The 22988-nt window shown below is 39.4% G+C and overlaps 1 protein-coding gene across 9 annotated transcripts in view; it reads left to right on the forward strand.

The window, feature by feature from the left end:
* Window positions 1-22988, forward strand: part of synrg (synergin, gamma) — a 70388-nt gene that overhangs the window by 24749 nt on the left and 22651 nt on the right. For all 9 annotated transcript variants that reach the window (XM_084717958.1, XM_084717960.1, XM_084717961.1 and 6 more), the window contains 8 exons: window positions 3283-3407; window positions 3982-4044; window positions 7005-7973; window positions 16735-17286; window positions 19446-19609; window positions 19746-19799; window positions 21567-21663; window positions 22057-22205. In XM_084717958.1, the coding sequence (XP_084574084.1) occupies window positions 3283-3407; window positions 3982-4044; window positions 7005-7973; window positions 16735-17286; window positions 19446-19609; window positions 19746-19799; window positions 21567-21663; window positions 22057-22205 (2173 nt within the window). The remainder of the gene's footprint in view (window positions 1-3282; window positions 3408-3981; window positions 4045-7004; window positions 7974-16734; window positions 17287-19445; window positions 19610-19745; window positions 19800-21566; window positions 21664-22056; window positions 22206-22988) is intronic.

The raw sequence follows: 22988 nt of genomic DNA on the forward strand, positions 1-22988 counted from the left end.
TCAAGCAAAGCTTTTTTTTTAAATATCTGACAAGGGAATCAGAAAATAGCACAAATTGTTATGTCCTTTTATTTTCTTGTGATACAAATGTACTGAAACAACATTTGCTTGAGGGAGTAGTTCAGCATTTTGGGAACATGATTGTTTGTTTTGTGGTGGTTGCGTAGTTGAGACAGTTGATGCCATTTACATATCTGTACAGTAAATATGAAGCTATCACCAACAGCCAGTTAGCTTAGCTTAGCACCAACACTAGAAAAAGAGGGTAACAGCTAGCCTGGCTTTGTCCAAAGATAATAGAATCTGCCTGCCAGCACCTCTGATTAACCACTTTATAACATTATCACTAATTTGTACAAAAGCCGAAGTGTGATAATAATAATTTGTGGGCTTTGATTAATCATTAATCGATTGATTGCCATTAAGGAGGTTAACATTTTCCATGGTGGAGCTATTTCTTGAAACCGAAGAAAAACTTATCATAAAACTTAAAATGAATGATTGTGAATGATTGATCTATTCTATTCTATTCTATTAAGGAAACTGCACAAAATTTCAACCCTACTGGCAACATAAACCTTGGGAAATGACGTTTTGTATAGATTAAACAAACAAGATGTTAATAATTATTGAGGTTTAGATATGCCAGTGTTGGAGTTTTAGTGGGGGTTTTTTCTATAGCCTGGTATCACCAGAATAATTTACTAAAGCGAATAAGTCTGGAATATCTCAGTTCCTCTTCCATTTCTAAGGGACGTTGTCAGTGGGTGCAGACTGAAATGCCTCTGGATGTAATTAGACCTACAACCGATCAGAGCAACGAAACTAAAGATGTAGTGCTGAGTAACACATGCAAGTTGGGGTGGTGCTTGGTCCATTTTCAAGCAGGAAAAAAATGGAGGTCAGGTCACAAACCTTCTCAAATTACAGCTCAAGCAATGTTGTAACACAATCTTGACTCATATTTGATCAACACTACCTAGTTCTGCAGTTTTGTGAGCTGGTGCATTCCAGTTGAAATGTGTGATGTGTGACTTTTAAAATCTGGACAGGTGACGCTCCTCTTTCAGTCATTGTATCAGACCCGCCCTGTATCAAATAAACAGTTGTGACGAGCCTGACAAGATCCAGGACTGCTGGATACATAGATTGGATTGTACATTGTTGTGACCATGCTGAAAAAGTCAGGACTGTAAACAAAGACAGGGGATCTGTGCTTTTTCAGGATAAAAACCACTAAAACATCAATTTCTTAACTGATTTCAATGAGTCATGTTATATAGAAGGGTTCATGATGTATGTGGAGTAAGTTAGAAAAGAAACAACTTTTTTTTCCTACTCTGTGTAGATCATAACCCCTTGAATATGACATGACTCATTGAAATTGGTTGAAAAATGAACTATATAGTACTTTTTATTCTGAAAAACCACAGTTCCCCCGTTTGCCTGTATTTGTTCACAGGCCAGTCTTAAGTACAGCAGCAGCGTTGATATAAAACAGCAACAAACCAAAGCGCTCAGTACGACATTTACGTATATACATTATGTCCATGGGTGGAAATCTGTCTGAATGGACGGGTGGCCAGACGTATCTGCCAGAGTAAATGAAACATGAACTTACAGATAAGTCTAGTTTCCAGGCTAGTGTTCAGGTCTAGCTGCTGGGTGTAGCTTTGTATTTAACAGACATGAGAGAAAGAGGCATCAGTTTTCTCATTTCAACTGATAGTTCACCCAAAAATGAAATTTCACTCAATATCTACTCACCCCTGTGCTGATTTGAGGATGGGTCAAGATCTCCAGTTCACAAAACACTCCCGGAGCTTCAGCAGAAAACAGCGTTGCAGCCAAATCCTTTATAATTGAAATGAATGGTAACCAGTTTTAAAATGTAAAAAAAGAACGTAAAACAACATGAAAGGTCTCCATACTGCTCGTGTGGTGTATTCCAAGTTTCTATAAGCCATGACATTAAAATCTGACCCAGAAAGACGCCATTTACACCATGTTTTTAGCCTAAATGTCAACTGTAGCCTCTCAGACTGGATCGCCTAAAGCGGGTACACAGGCTCTCGCCCAAGCGGCACGACACGAGATATACGAGACCTCATGATACTTTCACATCTGTGTTTACATGCTACCTGGAAGCGACTCAGACAACAGAGAGAGATCTGCTCAGAAATAGTGACTTGTTACGTGCAGAGTTGACTTCACAAACTTTCAACAAAGAAGAAAATGTCCGAGGACTTCGACATCATTTCTTTGCTGCAGCTGCGCAGCTTTGGCGAGAGTTTGTGTACCTACTGCAGGCATGTGCACGCGGATCCAATCTGAGAGGCTACAGTTGACATTTAGGCTAAAAATATGGTGTAAATGGCGTCTTTTTGGGTCATATTTTAATGTCGCGGCTTACAGACACTTGAATTACATCACACAAGCAGTATGGAGACATTTTGTGGGTTTTTTGCGTTCTTTTTTTATTTTTGAAAACTGGTCACCGTTCACTTCAATTGTACTGGATTTGGCTGCAATGCTGTTTTCTGCTGAAACTCTGAGGGCGTTTTGTGAACTGGAGATCTTCACCCATCCTCACATCAGCACAGGGGTGAGTAGATATTGAGTGAAATTTCATTTTTGGGTGAACTATCGCTTTAACTCTAAACAAGAAAGAAAAATAAGCATGTCTCCAAAAATGTCAATCTACTCCACTGAATTCAACTCGGTTAGAGGCAAGATTAGTTAAAAACTAAAGTTAAAAAAGACAAACCAAAAGCATTGCAAGCACCGCAACAGACCTATTTTTTATGTTTTTTCTTGGGTTGAATGCCATTTGGCAGAATTTGGCAGCAACATAACTTCAAAGAGGCTCTGTCATCTGTGCCCAATTTGGAGGAGATTTAGTTTAAGAAGCAGCACAGATGTTTAATATGTCAAGGAGATCTTTCTAAAAATCATAACAACATAATACCAAACATGGACAGACTGTACTGATAATTGGACAGGACTTCAGTTAAAGGCGGACACATATCACCCACTTCTGAAGCACTGTTAAAGTGTTATTTAATATTTTTCAGTAATAACATGATTTAGATATTGATAAAAGTACCCTCAGCTTGCATCAGTCATCACAATGGTAAGAACTATGAAAAAGCACTTAACAAATAAACTTTCCAAACTTTTTGAGCTTTGGGCAAATGTTCAGTCAGCTCAGGCAGCTTATGGGGATTAAACTCTTTCTATAGAACCTCACTCTTCCTGACTATAGCTATTGTGTCCCTGCAGTGCGCCCGCCATGCTGACTCCAGTCTCTGGTTCCTCCTCTGCCTCCGCCACATCCTCTGATAAGTACGCCGTCTTCAAGCAGCTGTCAGTGGATCAGCCTGCAGAGCCTACACCCCCTGCCTCAGGTACACTCTATACTTTATACTTATAAAGTGTACACCTTGTTAGGAATATTGCCTGCCCTCCGTTAAATGCTCTCGCCGTGGTAAACCGTGGGAACGGGAAGACAAAACAGGCTAGGTGAGAAAAAAAATATGATGTTCAGATGTTTAAACCAACACAGATAATGACTCACCTCCCACTCCTCTGTGACACTGTCACCTCGAGCTGTCTCATGATGCATTTGGGTTTCCTCACACTTCACCATGACACAGCAGAGAACCTCCTTTTCCATCCACCTAACACGGCATTTTTATTACTTTTTAACACAGTATTGATCCCTGAAGGTTACCTGCTGCAACTTAAAGTCTACTTAAATCGTAATGCAGAGGAAATGATTTTCAAAGCTGTTTAAATGGGGGCACCTTCTGTTTTATGGAAATGTTTTCTTTTTTTTTTTTTACCTCTTATAAACTCAGTGTTTTGGTCCTTGGACAATATTTTGAGTGTTTTTTTTTGGTCATCGCAAACTACATTAAGGCAACACCTGCCTGCCTGTTAAATGTGTTGTGTTTTTTTTCTGTATTTGTTCTGATGCAGATATTGGAGACAAATACAGTGTGTTCAGACAGCTTGAGCAACCTGCTGACAAGAAACCAGTCGGTAAGAAACCCAGCCACCCTTTCTTACATATTCAAATAGGGCTGGGCAATATATTAATATTACGTCAATACTGTGATACAAGACTAAATATCTTCTCAGATATTGGATGTTATTATATTGTGATATGTCAAAGTGTTATGTTTTCCTGGTTTAAAGCCTGCATTACAGTAAAGTGATGTAGTTCCATTCTGATGTAGACTGTTCTAGCTGTTCTATTATTTCTCTTAAACCAGTTTGTTGTTGTTATATCCACATTACTGATGATTATTTATCAAAAATCTCATTGTGCTAATACTTTGTGAAAGCTCTAATAGATACAACAATAATGTTGCAAATAGAGCTGAAAGATTAATTGATTAATTGATAAGTCATTCAAAAAAAAGTTGTTGCCAATATTTTGAAACTCTTATAATCATTTCACTCGTTTTTCAAGCAAAACTGTCAAAATTTGATGTTTGCAGCTGCTTAAATGTGAGGATTTGCTATTTTTGTTTTGTCATTTTTGATAGTAAATGAAGAGTCTTTGTGCTGTTGGTTCGATTAAAAAAAGCAATTTGAAGATTTAGGCTCTGGGATACTATGATGAGATTTTATATTTTCTCAGCTCAGCAATTAGGCTTGCCCACTTGCCCAGGACAAGTCAGATACTGTGTTGGGCTAGTATATCTGACAACTCATTTGCTTGGGCGGGTATGTGATTTTTGATAATTGATCAATGATGAAAGTAATTTTTCATGTAAAAAATATCAGAAAATGCTGTTTTCAGCCTCCAAAACATGGAAATTTTCTGACTTTCTCTGTTTATCGTATTAAACTGAATATCTTTGGGCAAGTAATTTAAATACATCACCTTGGGCTTGGACATTTTCTCTTTTCTGACATTTTATAGACACTGCAGCCCCAGATTGCAGACCCACTTGCCCAACTGGGCAAACATTAAAATTGAACCCTGACTTTATAGACTAAACGATTAATCGTGAAATTAATCAACAGATTAATGAAAATAATTCTTAATTGTAGCCCTAATCTCAGTTTCGATTAAAATCGATGTCAGGGCATTTGGTGAATCATGATATTTTATTTTTTTGTCCATATTGCCCAGCCCTACATTCAGATCTGTCTGTCTGTCTCTAACAGAACACACTTACATTCATGTTAGCAAATCTATTGGTGGTTTTTTTTATACATTTCTTGGTATTCATGAGTCAGATCCCCTCTGGCTTCTTCGCCAGTCAACAAAGACGACATAACTGGGCTCTGAGATGGTTTAAGGACAGGAGAAACCTTCTTTGAAAACAAACCTTTGTATTATTTTGGTTGGGATTTGTAGAGAAGAGAAGGCCAGCGTTCCCTCTAATTAAACATTTTTTTAATAACTTAGGTAAAGCTGCCAGGTCACTACAATGCCATAAAACCATTGTTCGATGTTTGCACTGTACCTTGTTCTGCAAGCCTGCAGTGTTGATACCAGTGTGTTTCCCGCCCCTGTTTCATTAGAACAGTTTCCGATGGGGACAGCTCTTACAACTCCAGTAAGTCATGCTTTGCAGTGACCTTTCCTTGGCATTGTCAGGCTCCATCTCCTTAATGAGCCCATTAGTTATCTCTTCTTCACCGTACACCAGCAGTGTGAACAGATTCTCTGTTTCAGTCCATGCATATATTACACCACAGTGGATTAACAGCCGCTGCAACTCTTGAATGCATTCTGAGTTTAATTCTGTGTGGTTTATACAAGCGGCGTGTTTTAAAACTTTGAGACAAAAAGATTCTGTTCCAAAACTGTTTAAGTTGCTCTTTTTGTAGAATAGAGGAAGTTTTCTCATTGCAAAAAAAATGCCCATCTTAACCAGTACTTTTAGCTTCTGTTTAAACTTAAAATGTCTTCTAGAGTTGTGCAATATAGTTGAAAAATTTATTGCAATAAAATGTTTCATTTCAGTCAATATTGATAATTACTGATAATTTTTAATTACCTATTTGTAATAAAGAACAGGACAAAAAAGGTTGAATTTTAACATTTTATTTTGAATATTTGAATATTTTCATTTTAATGTCATCCCTTTATTTTTCCCAGCACACAGGTAATAGACTTAACAGACTTAAATTAAATATAATAATTAAAATATTAAGCTGATATTTGCCCCACAGTAGTAAAACTTAATTATACAGTATAACATTGATCTAATTTGATATTATATTTTTATGCATTTTAAAGTACATTATATATTTATATCATAGATTTTTTTCCTGTGTATTTTCAATTAATATTTATCCAAAAAAATATTAATTCTGGTTTGCAAGACAAGTCAACAAGTCTCCAACCCATTTTGTCAGCTCAGGAAATGGTGTTTTCCTGTTGTGTCAGGATTGTCCCAGCAAAAAAACATAAGATTTAGAGCTGCATTTTTTGCCAGGACACATAAAGCTAGCCAGATTTAACTATTGGACATTTAATTTGGGCTTCCTGACTGTGCTTTATTTTAAGATATATTTGACACTTATTTCTCAGGATGAAAACCGAAAGTGCTGAAATAACATAAGCAGCAAGGTGTCCTCTATGATTTCACTGGGAGGAATTTTTTACTTGCACAGTTGAGGGATTTTCATACATAAGGAGACAAAATAACTTGTTAAGATGGACATTTTTTTTTGCATAATTGCTTTATCATTTTCTGTTCCAGTTTGAACAGTGCATTGCATGGTAGTGCAGATGTATGTGTCTAGCTTTTTTGTGCTGTGATGCTGTGTAGTTATTTGGACTCTGCAGCCCACAGTTCACTAGAAGTCTGGAAGTTTACCATGAACACTGACAACCAGACAGAGCTGTAACTAATCCACCTGCTTCCTTTCTTGTAGGACTGTGAAATGACACAATCGTGGCTGGTGCAGCTGTCAGTTTCCCACTATGTCTCTCTGCCAGTTTTAAACAATCTCAAATTGTTCTCTTTTGTTCGCAGGGGAAGGATTTGCAGATTTCAAGTCTGTCAGCGCTGATGATGGCTTCACAGACTTTAAAACCGCGGACAGCGTCTCTCCACTAGACCCTTCAGAGCAGGCCAAGATTTTTCAACCTGCCTTCCCTTCTGCTTTTCCAAACTCTCAGTCTCTACAACATCTACCGCAGCAGCAGCAGCAGCAACAGCCAGCAGTGTCTCTTTCACAGCCCAAAAATCCTCTCAACATGGCCGACCTGGACCTTTTCTCTTCTATGGCTCCCTCTGTCCCCGCCCCCACTGAGACAAAACCCAGCACATTCCCCTCGGTGTCCGTGCCCCCCTCTCTAGTGCTCCTGCCAGGTGGAGCCAAACCTCCAGGTGGAGGTGCCGATGATTTTGGTGACTTCGCACTCTTCGGCTCCTCCTCTGACGCTGCTCAAGCTTCGGCAGCCGGCGGAGCCGTGGCAGCACCTCAGGACGACTTTGCAGACTTCATGGCATTTGGCAGTTCTGGTGGGGAGCCAAAAGGCGAGAGCAGTGTTGGCGTCAAAGGGGAGACGTCCGCTCAGCAGCGGCCTCAGCAGAGTTCAGACAAGTACGATGTCTTCAAACAGCTGTCTCTGGAGGGAGGCCTCGCCTATGACGACACTAAGGAGAGCGGTGGCGGCTCCTTCTCTTCTCTCAAGAGTGACACGGATGACTTTGCCGACTTCCAGTCCTCGAAGTTCTGCACAGCCCTCGGGGCTTCGGAAAAGACTCTGGTGGACAAGGTGGCCGCTTTCAAACAGGCCAAAGAGGACTCCGCCTCCGTCAAGTCCCTCGACCTCCCGTCCATCGGGGGGAGCAGCGTGGGAAAGGATGACTCCGAGGACGCACTCTCAGTGCAGCTGGACATGAAGCTCTCGGACATGGGCGGAGACCTGAAACACGTGATGTCGGACAGCTCTCTGGATTTGCCTGGTCTCTCAGCCCACCAGCCCCCTGCTACAGGTGAGGAACTAGTGAGATTGCTCTGGTGAGGCCCCGCCCAGTCACACACAGTATTTATTCCACGGCCAGCAGTGGCCCCTCCTCCTCCTCAGTGCCCATGTGAGACCACCAAACAAGGGGTCAAAGGGCAAAGTATTGAGGTCCTAATTAAATTGAATATGCTCAAACATTGAAGACAGACAAAACACTACATGAATAACATATCAGATTAGATGCATCCCATCTTTCATTCTACATTTCATCATTCATCTCATCTTATTTATATATTTATTCAAGTATTTATTTGAGTCCTTCCTCCATTCTGTTCGTATTTCCATATTCCCCTCCCTCCCTCCCTCGCTCCCTTCATATCTTATTATTGTACTGACAGGAAGGTTCTGGCCAATATCTCTCTATTTATTTACAAATGATGATGAGTGCCTGGTTTTGATGTGTTGGCAGTCATAGTTCACAGACGAGGTCCCCTGCTGCTGTCTGTGTGACTCGGATAAGGTCCCTGTTTGTTGTGTCCACGCTGCAGCGGCACTCGCTTCCCTTCAGTGTACCTTTTGTCTCCACAGGCTGAATTCTGTGTGTGTGTGTGTGTGTGTGTGTGTGTGTGTGCGCGCGCGTGTGTGCATGTTGTTGACGTGTTGAGCAGCGCAAACAGACAAAGGTTGACTTGAATAAAGACGAGTACAGGAGGCCGTTATGGTGATGATCCCTCTTGTTTATTCTAATCACAGGTTTCGCACAATAGGCTGCAGCTTTACCAAAGGCGTCATCTGTAAGCAATCATTCACCTTTTTAACTGTTGATATTTGGTTTGTGCTGAATGCGGACCAGATAATATAATTTTGATTAGCTGCAAATGAAACGTTTCTGTAAATAAGACATTTTGCATGCTACAACAGGAAACAAGCTATTTTGAGATGGTGTCACAAAAGCAGCTGAGATGTTTGGCACATCACAGCTGGATGCAATACAGTTTTCAGACCAGTGTTTGAATGTGAGCGAGTGTGTTTACCTCTTTTTCTTCATCAGCTATAGAGTGCTGCAGGAATGAGTTCTTAAACCTGGAAATTAGTTAGTATTTTTGAATTCCTGGTTCCCTCGTCTTAAAGTCAATAGGATTACTGAATAGGTTTTTGGTTGGATGCCTGTAATAAGGTCTGTGGTTAACACAAAGTTAAAAAATGTGATCCTGTGATCCTGTGATTTGAAAATTGCAGTAAGGCCATATTGTGATATCAATTAATTGATCAGCCCTAATAAATACCCATGTCATTAATTTTAAATGAGGATTGAGGATTTGGAGAATCATGACACCCTCAGTAATCACGCCTAGTCAACACTAATCAACACCAGTCATTTAGTTGTGGTGACTTTGAAGTCATGTGACCGTGGTGTAGTCCATTTATAGCCAAAAATCACCTTTTTACTTCTGCTGATTGCATTTACACTTCAAAAGTCATAATAGTGGTGTTTGTTTGTGAAGATTATCTTGCTGAACAAAATGTCTAAACTTTTGTTCACCACAGAGCTTTTTTCTGCAATAATCCAAATTTCAATGGGAAGATCCCTTTGGCTTTTTGGCTTTTAAACTTTCGAACTGACCTAAAAATATCTCATGCCTGCACCACTCTATTGTATTAACCTGCAGTATTTCAGACTCTCCATGCAGTATTATTTGGGTCAAATGGCCTTCTAAGTATGAGATGGTTCCCTAATAATGTCCACTTTTTCTCCCCTACCTCACATCCATGAAAGTGGAGTTAAAGTTTACCTATTACTTGTTATTATTGGGTCATTTATTAAAAGGAAATGGACCCGTAACTATTTCTAGTTAATGTCCATGTCAGCCCTCCCATCTCCTCCTCCTCCTCTCCAGTGCTCATCATTTATTCATCAATCATCTCACCTTCCATGTCACCGCTCATATTTCACAGAAAACATTCATTCTTAACGTAACTGGAGACAGTGTGTAACTGTTGTCAGATGAAAAGCCTTGCAACTGAAACATTTGTGATTTTTCTTTTCTTTTTTTTTTTTTTATGTTTTTCAAAGCTCAGACAATTGAGAAAGTTGACAAAGTCTTTACCTGGCAACAGTGACACTCTTTCAATCTGTGTGCCTTTGTCTCAATTTCCTGTTTTGAAATGAAAATCAGAAAATGAAAAACTGGAATTTTTTTAAAATTAGGAATGTTTTCCCCCTTTTAAAAACTGCAGTGAGACGTTTTCCATTTAATATTGTCTTCAAAATACATTTGTAGTGTTTGTTTGTTGTTTAGTATATGTTTACTTATAGTTTTTAAAGTTATTACTATAAAAAATACAGTGAATGGAAGAGTCCTCTCCACACCTCTAAAGCTGCAGTCCAGACTCCACCATCCACTAGAGTTAGAACAATTCTAGAACTATATTTTGTTATAGTTATATTCTTTGGTGTGGACGGCCCTTTACTCCACACCACAAACATTTACTAGACAGTGTTTCAGTCCCACTTGGATCTTCAATATCTTCAATATTTGAACAATAGAAACCTCACTCTTTTTTATATATGATTTGTCTCAGTAGACTGACAAGATGTACAAGTAGATATGGTTAACCATTCAAACTGCACAGGGTGACAAACATTCAAAAAACCATTTACATGAACAGCTTACTAAATTGCACAGAAAGATTGCATGGATAAATACACAGAGCAACTGATATACAAAACCCAAACTTCAAAATATCAAACTATATGAAAACATCAATTTCCGTCATGAAAAATACACATGAACTACACTAAAAATATTTTAAAATAGATAGAAGGAAAAGCCCAAATTTTCATTTTCCAGTTTTCATTTTAGGAAATCTGTTGAGATCAAGGTACACAACAACAGGTGTTTTTAAGCTTTAAGTATTTCAACATATCAAATATCAGTTAAACAACATTTATACCATATAATTTCATCTCAAGAATTGATCATTTATCTTCCTAACCAGAAGAAATCATAAATGTAAACCTCCCCTTTGCCTTATTTCAGTTTCTGTACAGTGGTCGAAACCCAAAAAACAGGCCCCTCTGTACTGACAGAGTAAGATGATGTGTTCAAACAAACAGTCCATGGAGCTGCAGCAAAAACAGTTACACTACTGCTGATCGGGCAAAGACAGTGTCCAGTTTAACAGTGATACATTCCTAAGAAGCTTTTACACTCCTGTAACAGCTGCTCCACAGGTCCTTTCTTCCATCCATACAGTATTTATCAGACGTTGTTGTTCTTGGAGAGCTCTGGGACTAACCTGTTGTTTAAAGTGTAGCAGGCCGAGCAGTTTGAGCACCTCACCATGCTTTGCACTGTGTTTCTAGACATGTACTTAATCTTAAAGAGACAGTATTTCTTTTGTGAGGTTCCTTTTGAGTCTGGAGCACAAAAGGAATCAGAATTTATTTTACATTTCTTTTTTTTCTTTTTTTAATCCACCCTTATCTGTGATTATTGCAGCATGAAATATCATGTGTGGCTCTACGGTCTGGCTCTCTGAGAACATAATGAAGTTAGTATTACCCTTCCTGCCTTGCTTTTGCTGCAGTGTGCCTGCCTTTTCAATTTGTGAAATTGACAAGAACATAAATACAAGATTACCATTTTATGCATAACAGTATTGCAAGTTGTTTTGATCAAACAAAAAAATGTATACATACAGATTTAATAGTGTATTTTTATTACAGGAATATGAGCTCTTATTATGAAAAGACTCCTTGATCTTGTTGTGATTTGCCAACTACAGTATGTAAAATAAATGTAGCCTAGAGTAATTAAGTAGGATTCAAATGTTAATTAAAATATTTTAGGTTAACATTCCAAACTAAACATTGTTGTCTTGAGTAAATAATGATGTGCTATTATTTAGGGGATCATAAGAGTTTGTGCACATTTATTAGCCTGCTTTGACAAACAATCACTGTAGCAAGAGGAAAAGGATACTGTCTCTTTAAATCTGTTTCTGCATCTGTGATTGGATGTAAATTAAGGCCCTTCTTCTGGGATGTCAGGTGTGAGGATGGCCCTCTTTGTTTTCTGTAACCCTTTGAGTGCTTGAATGAAGATCACTTCACATTTTTACATGCAGATTAATGACAGATGTGATCGTAACAGGACTAAAACTACCTTCTCTCATAATTGTAAATGTAAAATGGCAGCCTCTTAAATTGTGGCTTTTAAAGGGGTAGTTTGCATGTTTTGAAGTGGGGTTGTATGAGGTATTTAATCCAAGTCTGCGTTTTACCTACAGTAGATTGCAGTCGGTGCGCTCCCAGTTTGGAGAAGCAGCAGGAGTACCTGTGTAGAAAGCTAAACAATGTACTGCTGTGGACAGGGTCAGCAACAGGGACAGGGTCGTATTTTAGTCACTTAAAAATAAATAAATATCAGTTTGAATGTACGCAATATTTAGAGTATTTTTACCCCTTTAACTGGTGCCAGACATCCTTTTCTGACAGGAAACCACTGTTATGTAAACCAAACATCACTCTCTCAAAAGCCACCAGACTCCATTTGCAAAAGCAATAATCGTACATCGCAGAACACAGGATTTTATCAGCTACTGCTTCCTCAATTTGTTAGTCTGCTTGTGTGAATCCAAACTATCCTTTTAAAACACTCTCACAATAACACAAACTAACCAATCAAGGCAGCAGTAGAGCAGTTTCATTTCAAGAGCTATATTTAGAATATTTTCTAACTCGAAACGTATATAAGCTAAATATTGCCCTCTCCTTAGTTTGAGGCCCCCTTTTGTAAGGTGTCTTTAAAAAAACACTACGCTTTAAAAACCCCAAAAATACTATGGCAAATTTGAAAAAAAGAACAAATTTCTGAATATATTTCTTTACTTTTATATATACAATAATAATTACATTTTAAATAATATATACATTTTAAATTATTTTTATGATAAAATACATAATATATATATAAAGTACTGGTCTTAAGTCTCTAGACTTCATCAGACAGCCTTTTCCAGCATGAAACCACCGTTATATAAGCCAGATATTGCTCTCTTCAAACCAACCAGACTCCTTTGACAAAAACAAGAACATTGTAGCGGCTGTTCTACAGCTGTCCGATCAATTAGCCTGTTTGTGTTATTGTGTGACTTCAGTGAATCTGAACTAACCCTTTAAATCCCTGCAGACGTACAATAATAGAAACTAACTAGCTGATAGAGGCAGCGGTAGAAAAGCCGCTCCAGTGTTCTGCGAGGTAAAATGACTGATTTTGCCAGTGGAGTTTGTTTGGTTTGGAGAGCGATATAACTTCATTTCACCATCAGAAATCAGGCTGTGTCCCAGCAAGGTAAAGCGGTGAAAATATTCCGAATTTAGCCTAAACTTAAACTGATATTTTTATTAGGTAGCTAAAATCCATTTTGCTGCTGACCCTGTTCATAGCAGTACATTGCCTAGCTTCCCTGCTGGTACTCTTGCGGTTCCTCCAAACTGGGGGCGTGTTGACCGCCATCTACTGTAGTTAATACGCTGACCAAGGATAAATGCCTCATACAACCCCATTTCAGATAATCCAAACTATCCCTTTAAGTCCATGCTGCTCCTAAAGTGCAGATTGTTCACAGTCTTTCTAAACAAGCATTGATTTTCAGGATGCTCTACCTATTCCCCCCACCCCAGGTCCTCAAAGGGTTAATGCTTCCTGCCTTGAGCTTGTTCTTTGAATTATCTTTTCAACCTGGCTTTTCAAGTGTTCTGTATTCACATCTTTTCCAAAAAAAAAACACCTGTTGCTTTACATCCTAATAGTACAACGAGTTTGTCATCTCCCCAGAAATACTGATTTCTAGTCTGTGAATGTGCCTTCTCATTCTGGTTTCTGCTTCTATATCCTCAGATTATCTTTGTTTTACCTTCTCGCTGTTTGTTTTCTTCCTTTTTCTCCTGACTCTGCATGCCCTTGTATTCTAAATGACTGAAAATCTAATTTTACAAGTGTTAGTTTGACAAACCTCTTGTAATGATAGACCTCTTTCTCACAGTACTTTGTGACCTTTCTCTCTTTCTCTCTACTCATGTTGTCGTAATAAATATTACTGTTGGTATTGCTGAAATGCGTACCGTCTTATTTTCTCCTTTCCTTTTTCTCGAGAAGCCGTAGAGTGATCTAATGACACGAAGCTCACAGCACTAGGTCCTTGTCAATTTCACAAATTGCTTTTGTATCTGAGGGTTCTGTCTTGCAAAATAGGAAGGGTTCAACAAGGTCGAGTTGTGTGTTTGTGAGTGTGTGAGAGGGAGACCTGAATACTAAAGCGTTGACAAATGAATTCAAGCTGCCTAGCTCTGTCGCTTTGTATTAGTCCTAAAGAACCTGATCACAAACTGCGCTCTTGTCAACACAGTACAACATAAGAAACAGGGCAAATGTAGTGACGGGAAAGATCTTTTATTGATGCTGTTAGAGCGTCAAAATCCTTCAGGTTGCATTTAGTATAAAGAGATCAGCTCTGATGTTTGTTTGAGAGGCTGTTTGTCACCAGTGAGAATAGCCACAGTGGAGGAACTGTCCACCATACAAAAAAGAGCAGCGTTAGTGTTCATTGTATTCAGTAAAATGATGGCAGTAATTTTCTCCTCATAAACATGATTCAGCTCACACATCAAAACAACTTGTTTACCCTCTGTGAGATAATTTATTAAACAGAAGTCTCAAAAATGTGGGCGAGAGGATGTATTACTCCAACATGGCAGGTATTATTACTGTTACAACAACAAGAATCAGTCAAGTGCGAGGATAATAATGAAGTAGTCGGCATCATAAATGTGCTGAATGACAATGTATGTGGTTGCCTGTGTACTGCAGAATTTTAAAATGCTTTTACGATACATATGTCATTCTTGCACCATGCAACATAAGTGATGCTAGATTAGGATGCCACTACAGTTCTCCTCAGAACAAAACAACATGTTTTCTTATGCATAGGTATTGGTGTTAAGGGCTAGGTATTGTTAAAGTTTTCAGTATCAATTTTATAAAATCTATTTTCACAAAATGAAAATTACATTATGGTACAAAGCTCCGTTGTACACATAACATAAAAATATAAACCCATTTCCCCCAATCTGGTTTCAGCTCTTTTGTTCTATGTTTCAATATCTTGACATTTTTCCACTTAAAGCAGTTAAACAAACCACCACTTAAAGATTTTCACCTAAGGTATCATAATATGGTTTCGAATGACAAGACATTTTTTTGATATGCGATAGTATTGAAGCAGTTTGGTTGGGGCCATTAAAGTATTGAAGTTCAGTATCTAGGCCGAGTGGTGTCTGGCTGTGAAGTGGATACTTTGGAGTTTTATCTGCATATTTTTTGAGATATGAGTGAGATTTTTGACTCCTCTCCCTGTGCAGTGGAGGTGAAGGGACTTCACTAGTGGTGCTTATAGGATCTCTTTTTACAGACAGTGTCCAGGATTGAGAGCCGTCCACACCAGGAAAGATATTTATAACAATAACAAAAATACATCGTTTTACACACAATAGTTTTAACTCAAGTATAAGAAGGACAGTGGAGAACAATATCATTGGGATCATTTTCAAAGTGATCTGATGAATGATAGAATCACTGACAGCCAATCAAAATCTATGAAATATTGGGTGGTAATACAACTTATTTATTAAGCATTTATATAGCGTAACATTAGGCTGTAAATTGCACATAAAAATTATCATTCTACCTGAGACATACGACAAAACATTCTTGACGCTGATGCAGAGGTCTCTGTAATTCATTTGGTAATTTGCATTTGCAGATTGCAAGCATGCCATCAAAAAACAAAAGTATGAATAAAACTTGTCCTCAAAAGATAACAACTCTCCTAACAGAGTGGTGGATTCCCCCAACTCCTTTTGTCTTTAAAGAAGTTTGTGAACTCATATCCATCTGGTTTCCTTTTTGGGCTTTCTGCACAACGTACAGCAGTAACAGGTCATCAATATCAGTTTTCCTAAACTGCCGACACAACTTTCGAGAGTTCACAGCTCATAATTGGCTCCACTGATTATAAAATCTTATCATTAATTGTTGTGGATCCTCAAATTGTTATTGTTGTTATACTTGGTGTTGACAGCCCTTTAAAATAATAATAACTACTATATAATATTTTTTACAGCACTGTACATAGTTTCAGATTTACAAGGTGTTTCATTATATAAGATAACATACAAAGGTGCAAAGTGAATAAAATTAATACAATATAGGTGCAAAGAAAGGAATCTATGTACCTTACCTTGGACAATTTTCATCAGAAAAACTTACAACTAAAAAAATAGTCTCTATGAAAACAGTCCTCTGTGGATTATGTGGAATAACCTGAACACTGTTTTTGAGAAGAGATATTTCTGTTGAATCTCTTAAATGTCATTTTTCAATCCTGTAAGCACCTTGAATGAAATACCATTCAGCTCTATTGTGCTGGGATCGAGGCAGAAATGTCAGACAGATAATATCAAAACCTGGCAAATAAAAGTAAAACTACATGACTAGACACCACTAGAGGTAAATGACAAAATATATTTTGTAATTTAGGTGAACTGACCTTTTAAGAGTCATTAAACCCCTGAGTTTGTCTGAAGACTTAATTTCCATTTGAACTTGAACTGTAGATAAGTGACATGGTGATAATCCACCAGAAGGCTTATTAATCTACCACCTTTCATGACCACATCTGTGCTATTCCTAGGAACCACTGGTATGTCTGTGTTGTCATTACAGAAGGAGACGACATGAAATTTGACCCGTTTGGGACGTCGGCCCTCAGCACCCTGGCCAGCTATGACTGGTCAGACCGGGAGGAATGTCTGCCCGGTGAGGTCAGAAAGCCACAGGGCTTGGAAGGAGCGTCCCTTCCATCTCTAGCACCGACACAGAGGAAGGAGCTGACCTTTGGCAGCACCGAAAACGTCACAGGCAGCTCCGTAGCAAAGATCACCACCTCCTTACCCACCGAGGACAGCCTCTCGACAGATGACAAGTTTGAAGCCTTCGCTGATTTTGGCTCCGGCGACCCGGGCGGCGTCGATGCCGAGGACGACTTTGGGGACTTTGCAAGTACTATTTCTGAAAAGTCCGACTCGCCCGCCGTCACCGGTGAGGCGGGCTCAGAGGGGAACCAGAGCGAGGCATCTGATGAGTTTGGAGCCTTCCAGGGGGACAAGCCCAAGTTTGGAAAGTCTGACTTCCTGAAAGCCAGCACTCAGGCCAAAGTCAAGTCCAGCGAGGAGATGATCAAGAACGAACTGGCAACGTTCGACTTGTCTGTCCAAGGTGAGTCACAGCCATCATGTTAATCCTCCATACATGTGATAGAACTAACATTGTTTTTCATCATTTAGTTATCTATCTTAGATTCTAGGAACATTTTATAACCCAGACAATCAATTAATCAAGGACATAATTGTCAGATTAATTAACAATGAAAATAATCATCAAGGGATAGTTCTGATTATTTGAAGTGAGTTGGTATAAGGTGCTTATTCACAGTCAATGTACTACCTACAGTAGATGGTGGTTGGCAGGCTAAGCAATGAACTGCTGTCGACAGATTTAACAGCAAAATGTATTTTAGTCACTTAAAGGCCCTCTTTTAAAAATTCAGTATCAGTTTAACTATGTGCTATATTTAGAATGTTTTTACCACTTTACCTTTCTGTGAAGCAACCTTTTACAAATTAACCTGCTGTAATATAAGCAAAATACCGCTCTCTCCAAACTAACCAAACTCCATTGGCAAAATCAGGCACAAAGGAATTGCTGGTCTACCGCTCCCTCACTTGGTTTGTTGTGTGTGTCATCATTGCTTCCATAAATCCCAGCTAACCTTTTGAAACACTGACGTCATGCAGTAACACAAAGTTAATTGATCAAGGCAGCAGTAGATCAGCAACTCTCATATTTTGCAAGTTAAAGTTAATGATTTCACCCATGGAGTTTGGTTGCTGTGGAGAGAGTGATATTTGGCTTCTATAACTCAGCAGTTTTCCGTTGGAAAAGGCTACCTGGAGGCAAGATGAAATTAAGAAATATTCTTGATATGATGTACACTGATATTGATTAAATACATTTTGTTGCGGACCCTGTTCACAGCAATTCATTGCTTAAGTTCAGTGGTTGTAGACCTGTCTGCTTCTCCAAATTAGGGGCGTGCTGACGGCCAATACTCTGACTAATGATGATTACTCATCAATCATAATTAAATACCTCACTCACTTCAAATCTGAACTGTCTGAACTATCCTTTCAATTGCAGTGCCAAATCTGTCATTTAATAAATGTATACTGTCGCAGTTTACCAGAACCCAAGATGAGTTCTTCATATTGGTTTATTTGTCAAAGTTATTCTGTTCACAATGATATGAAACAAAGAAAAGCAGCAAATCCTCTTCATTAGGGAATCTGTAATAAGTGAATTTGCGTATTTTTGCTGGATGAACAATGTAGATGATTTATTATCAAACTCTTTTGGTAACTATCTAATCTAATTGTTTCAGCACGATAATGTGATGTTAATAGCATAATTGTGACCACACACTGCATATTTTTTAAGACTGTGGCTCTAAAATGGCAAAACAACATCCTCCTCAGGCATCTTCTGCCACCCCACCCCCCACTTGTTAGGCCCCTCTGATATGTAATAAAGCCATCAGACATTAGATGGCAGTGTTGGGATGACAGCCCTGCTCTAATGGCAGTGACTGCTGAGATGGATTAGCAGAGGCCAACAAATCCATGAGCAGAAATTAACCGTATCCACTGAAAGGCTGTTCGTTTTTTAACTGCTGTTTGCCGGTGTCATGTTCCACAAATAATTTATTAGCATTCCCTGCACTGTGATAAAAGCCCATTTGGCCTGTTGATTTATCTCCCTGCACTGGATTTAATTTGTGTGAAGAAGAAGAGGAGGGCTTTACTTTACTCCTCATCGCCCATTGGAGCAGTAATCTGATCATGGTGGGGCTGCTGGGGTTTGGGGAAGATGATGCATGTCATCTCTGTGGGTGGTGGAGGAGTTGCGGGGGTGGGGGTGTTGTGGTGGGGGGGCAGATTACCTGTCTGGACAACACGTACACACACACTCTAACTGCCAGCCTCACTAGAATCGTCTGGGTTTAGCATGTGTTTGTTGTGATTCCCTGCCAGGATTTGTCCGTTGGTGAGTCTCCATGAATAATTCATACCTGCATATTTGTGCCTCTGTTTTGTACGTAATTATTGTTTGTCACAAATTAAGTATTTACTCATGCTGTCCTTGTCCAGGAGGAATTAGCCGCAACAGAATGGGAGTATAATGATTGCAAACAAACAGGTGCATATCTCAAAATGAGGCATCACTATGGGTTACTGAATTGATATAGAGTGAAAAAAGAATGTGTCTGTGGTCCACGTTTACATTATTCATCTCCCTCTTCTCTCCTGTCTCCACCTCAGGCTCCCACAAACGCAGTCACAGTTTGGGCGACAAGGAAATTGGGCGTTCGCCCCCGTCTCCAGCTCCGGAGCAGCCCTTCAGAGACCGCTCCAACACCCTGAGCGAGAAGCCCGCCCTGCCTGTCATCAGGGACAAGTACAAGGACCTGACAGGGGAGGTGGAGGTGAGGAAGGCCTGGCGTTAACCGCGCCACAGTAACATGTGGCACAGTTCTCAGGACTGTTAACGGCTACACATTTCCCCCTGTTCTGTTTTGCCTTTGTGTTCATTTGAGATAATTCAGTGCTCTGTTGCTGCAGGAGAGTGAGCGCTACGCGTACGAGTGGCAAAGGTGTTTGGAAAACGCTCTAGAGGTTTGTATTTGTTTGTGTCCTGTGTCTGACCTCGTCCCATGGCGAGAGTTAATTGTGAGAGCGGCTCCACAAATGTAGTAGAATAATTAAGATAACCAAATGGCACTGAAATGTTTTTCAACCTGGTGACATTTTTCTTATCACGTCACATTTTGGGACTCACTCATTTGGGAAATGATTTTCTTTACCTCTGTATACATAGCCTTAGGATTTAGATTTAAAACAAGTTTATTAGTGTTCTCAAAAAAAACAATCAAAAGTCTTTGCTTAGCTGAATATGTGTCAGGTGTAGGAAACCAAGGTTTGTACAAAGTCTCAAAAGTTTGGAAAATGTTCATTCTAACTGATACTGTCTAACAACTAAGCTGTTGATACATTTGTATCGATGCACTTAGCTTAACCCAGCTATCTAAAACATCACGCCAAACTGGAGCTGGATCATATAGATCACGAGAGTCATGTGAGCAGGTCTCAGTTCTTTCAGCTCCAATGGCCTCCACTTGAGGACCGAGTGCCCCAGATGTAACTTAACTTAATATTTCATGGAACCATATACACACTCACATTGACATATATCTCAAATACATGATGTTCAGATTCATAATCCACACACTGTAGCTGTATAATCTGCAACCTGATTAAAGTTGTAATTTCACTTTTTCCATTACTAAAGAGATGGCATCTGTTGCCTCGGCCTTCATGCCCCATGTTCCCCATTCTAAAGACAGTTGTTAGACAATGCCGAAAGCCAATGATATATTTTTAAATCATGCAGATATCTCAATCTCATTACTGCCATTTCTTTCACTGCTGTTAGTCTGCAGAACCAGTTTTTTGTTTGTTTTTTTTGATGGCTTGATAAAAGAAGAGCAGAATCGTCATTCAGTGGCGTAATATTTGGAAGGCATGCTATAACTACATCCATTACATCTAATACATTTCTTGCAACTGGCCTCCAGAAATGATTAACCCCTGGACATTCCCACAACACATGTGTATATGTAGGCTCCAATTTGGTTTGGTGGACATAATAAACATGCAGGTCTTGGAGTCAATTTAAGTTGGCAACATTTTCTTGTGGATAAAACCTGTAAATAACCTGTGGAGTTTTCTCATTTATTCATTTATATATTAAGTTTTTTCAAGACAAAAAAAAAAAACACACACACACACACACATTGTAATGACGTAATGGTGTCAGTCCAGAAAAAGTTTGCAGTTGTCAGTTAGCCCAGAACTAATCTGTCAGTTGAGACTTAATGGTTATTTTTTCAATAGGACTTCTCAAAAAAAAAGCACAGATATTGAAGACATGGATCGGATAAGATAAGGCAAGGCAGGAAAGTTTATTTGTATAGCACACTTCAACAACAAGGCAATTCAAAATGCTTTACTAAAACACTAAAGATAACATTTTTATTGTCACTGCATAAGTACAATGATGTTTGGAGCAAGCCTATAGGTGCTTATATTTAAGAATGAAGATACACAGATAAAAATATAAATACACTGAGTGGAAATGTCTGGTGTTGATAGCAAGTGGAGCCGGTAGTGCAGAATTGGAGAAATATTGCGTAGTCCAGATTATTACACTTGAGGGGTGTTGCATAGAAAATTGCAGTTGAGGGGTTTAATATAGAACAGATATAAACTTCTTGGCTGAGGTTGTAATTGTGACAAATTGTTGGTCAGCTGTTGTGTGAAAATTCTGAACAAATCGGTGTATGCTGTATGTTATGGGTCTGACTTCTGTCCTCCCACGTTCAGGTCATCACCAAAGCTAACAACATCCTGAACGGCATCAGCAGTTCCTCCGTCTGCACTGAGGTCATCCAGTCTGCTCAGGGCATGGAGTACCTCCTGGGTGAGGAGTTTCAAACCACACACACACACACACACACACACACACACACACACACACACACACACACACACACACACACATGCACACTCATGCACACACACTGCTATAAACAAGCCAGGGCTGTTAAAGAAGCCTGTGTGTGGCCCGACACCCTCTGAAGGACAGACGGACAGAGAGGACAAGATTAAAACGAGCTCTGGTGTGATGGCTTATCTCTGCCTGCTCTGACAGGGTTCTGCTCTCTTACTGTGTTTCTCTGCTTTTAATGAGGTGTGAGTGACAAACATGTCACAGAGCAGGACTGAACACAGAGCGCCTCAAGAAAATAAAACAAAAACAGCATCGGAACATGTTTTTTTTATGAATCGTTTGTTTGTGTTTTTTCTCTGTTAGGTGTGGTGGAAGTCTATCGAGTCACCAGGCGCGTGGAGCTCGGCATCAAAGCGACGGCCGTGTGCTCCGAGAAGCTGCAGCAGCTGCTGAAGGACATCAGCCGTGTGTGGAACAACCTCATGGGCTTCATGTCGCTGGCCAAGCTCGCTGTAAGATGCTCCAAATAAAAGAAATAGTGCACTTACACACAGGGTTCTTACCTGTGCTGGAAATTCTTGAAAACACTTGAATTTTAATGTAGTAGTTTTTTTTGTTTTGTTTTTTTTAAATGCTTGGATTTTGGATAAAGTGTCTCCCTGCAAAACTGAAACTCTGCAAACTCTCTTACTGAATAGTTGGCTTTTTAGATAAAGAAGTAGAATAAATCAGAGCGCCTAATTGTTTTTTCCTTTCGTACAAATCGAAGAAAACTCCACTCAAGCCTCGCCTGGCTGTGACTACGCTTAAGCCCATTTTGCACTGGACAAAAAAAAATCCCACTAATATTTGGCTTTTGGCATCAGTGGAAAGGGTATAATTGACATTCACTCTCCTGTCAGATGACTTAGCAGTAGTCAGGGGTATTTATTGGCTCCAGCTCCAATCAGCTGTGATGGAAACATGACATCCAGGTGGACACACTCTCATTTGCCCCTTTTCGGTGGAGCCAATGAAGGCTTGTTGCATCCATCAGTAACTTTTGCAGTTGCATTTTTGCTCCATTTTCTTGCACACATGCTGCTTGGTTTGACTCAGTGTGTCCACTCAGCACAGTGGAGTTTGGTCCCGCTTAAAGGTGTGTGTTGAACTGGATAAACATTTTATTGACTCTACTTTTTTCACAGTAAAAGTTTCCCTGTTATTTTGTTAGTTAAAAGCTGTGATTATGTAGGGCCATAATCAGGAAATGTTGGGTTTTCATCAGCAGTAATGTAACACGACGTTTATCAGCT

Source organism: Lutjanus erythropterus, chromosome 4 (genome assembly GCF_056507025.1).
Source record: "Lutjanus erythropterus isolate fLutEry1 chromosome 4, fLutEry1.hap2, whole genome shotgun sequence".
Classification (NCBI taxonomy): Eukaryota; Metazoa; Chordata; class Actinopteri; order Lutjaniformes; family Lutjanidae; genus Lutjanus; species Lutjanus erythropterus.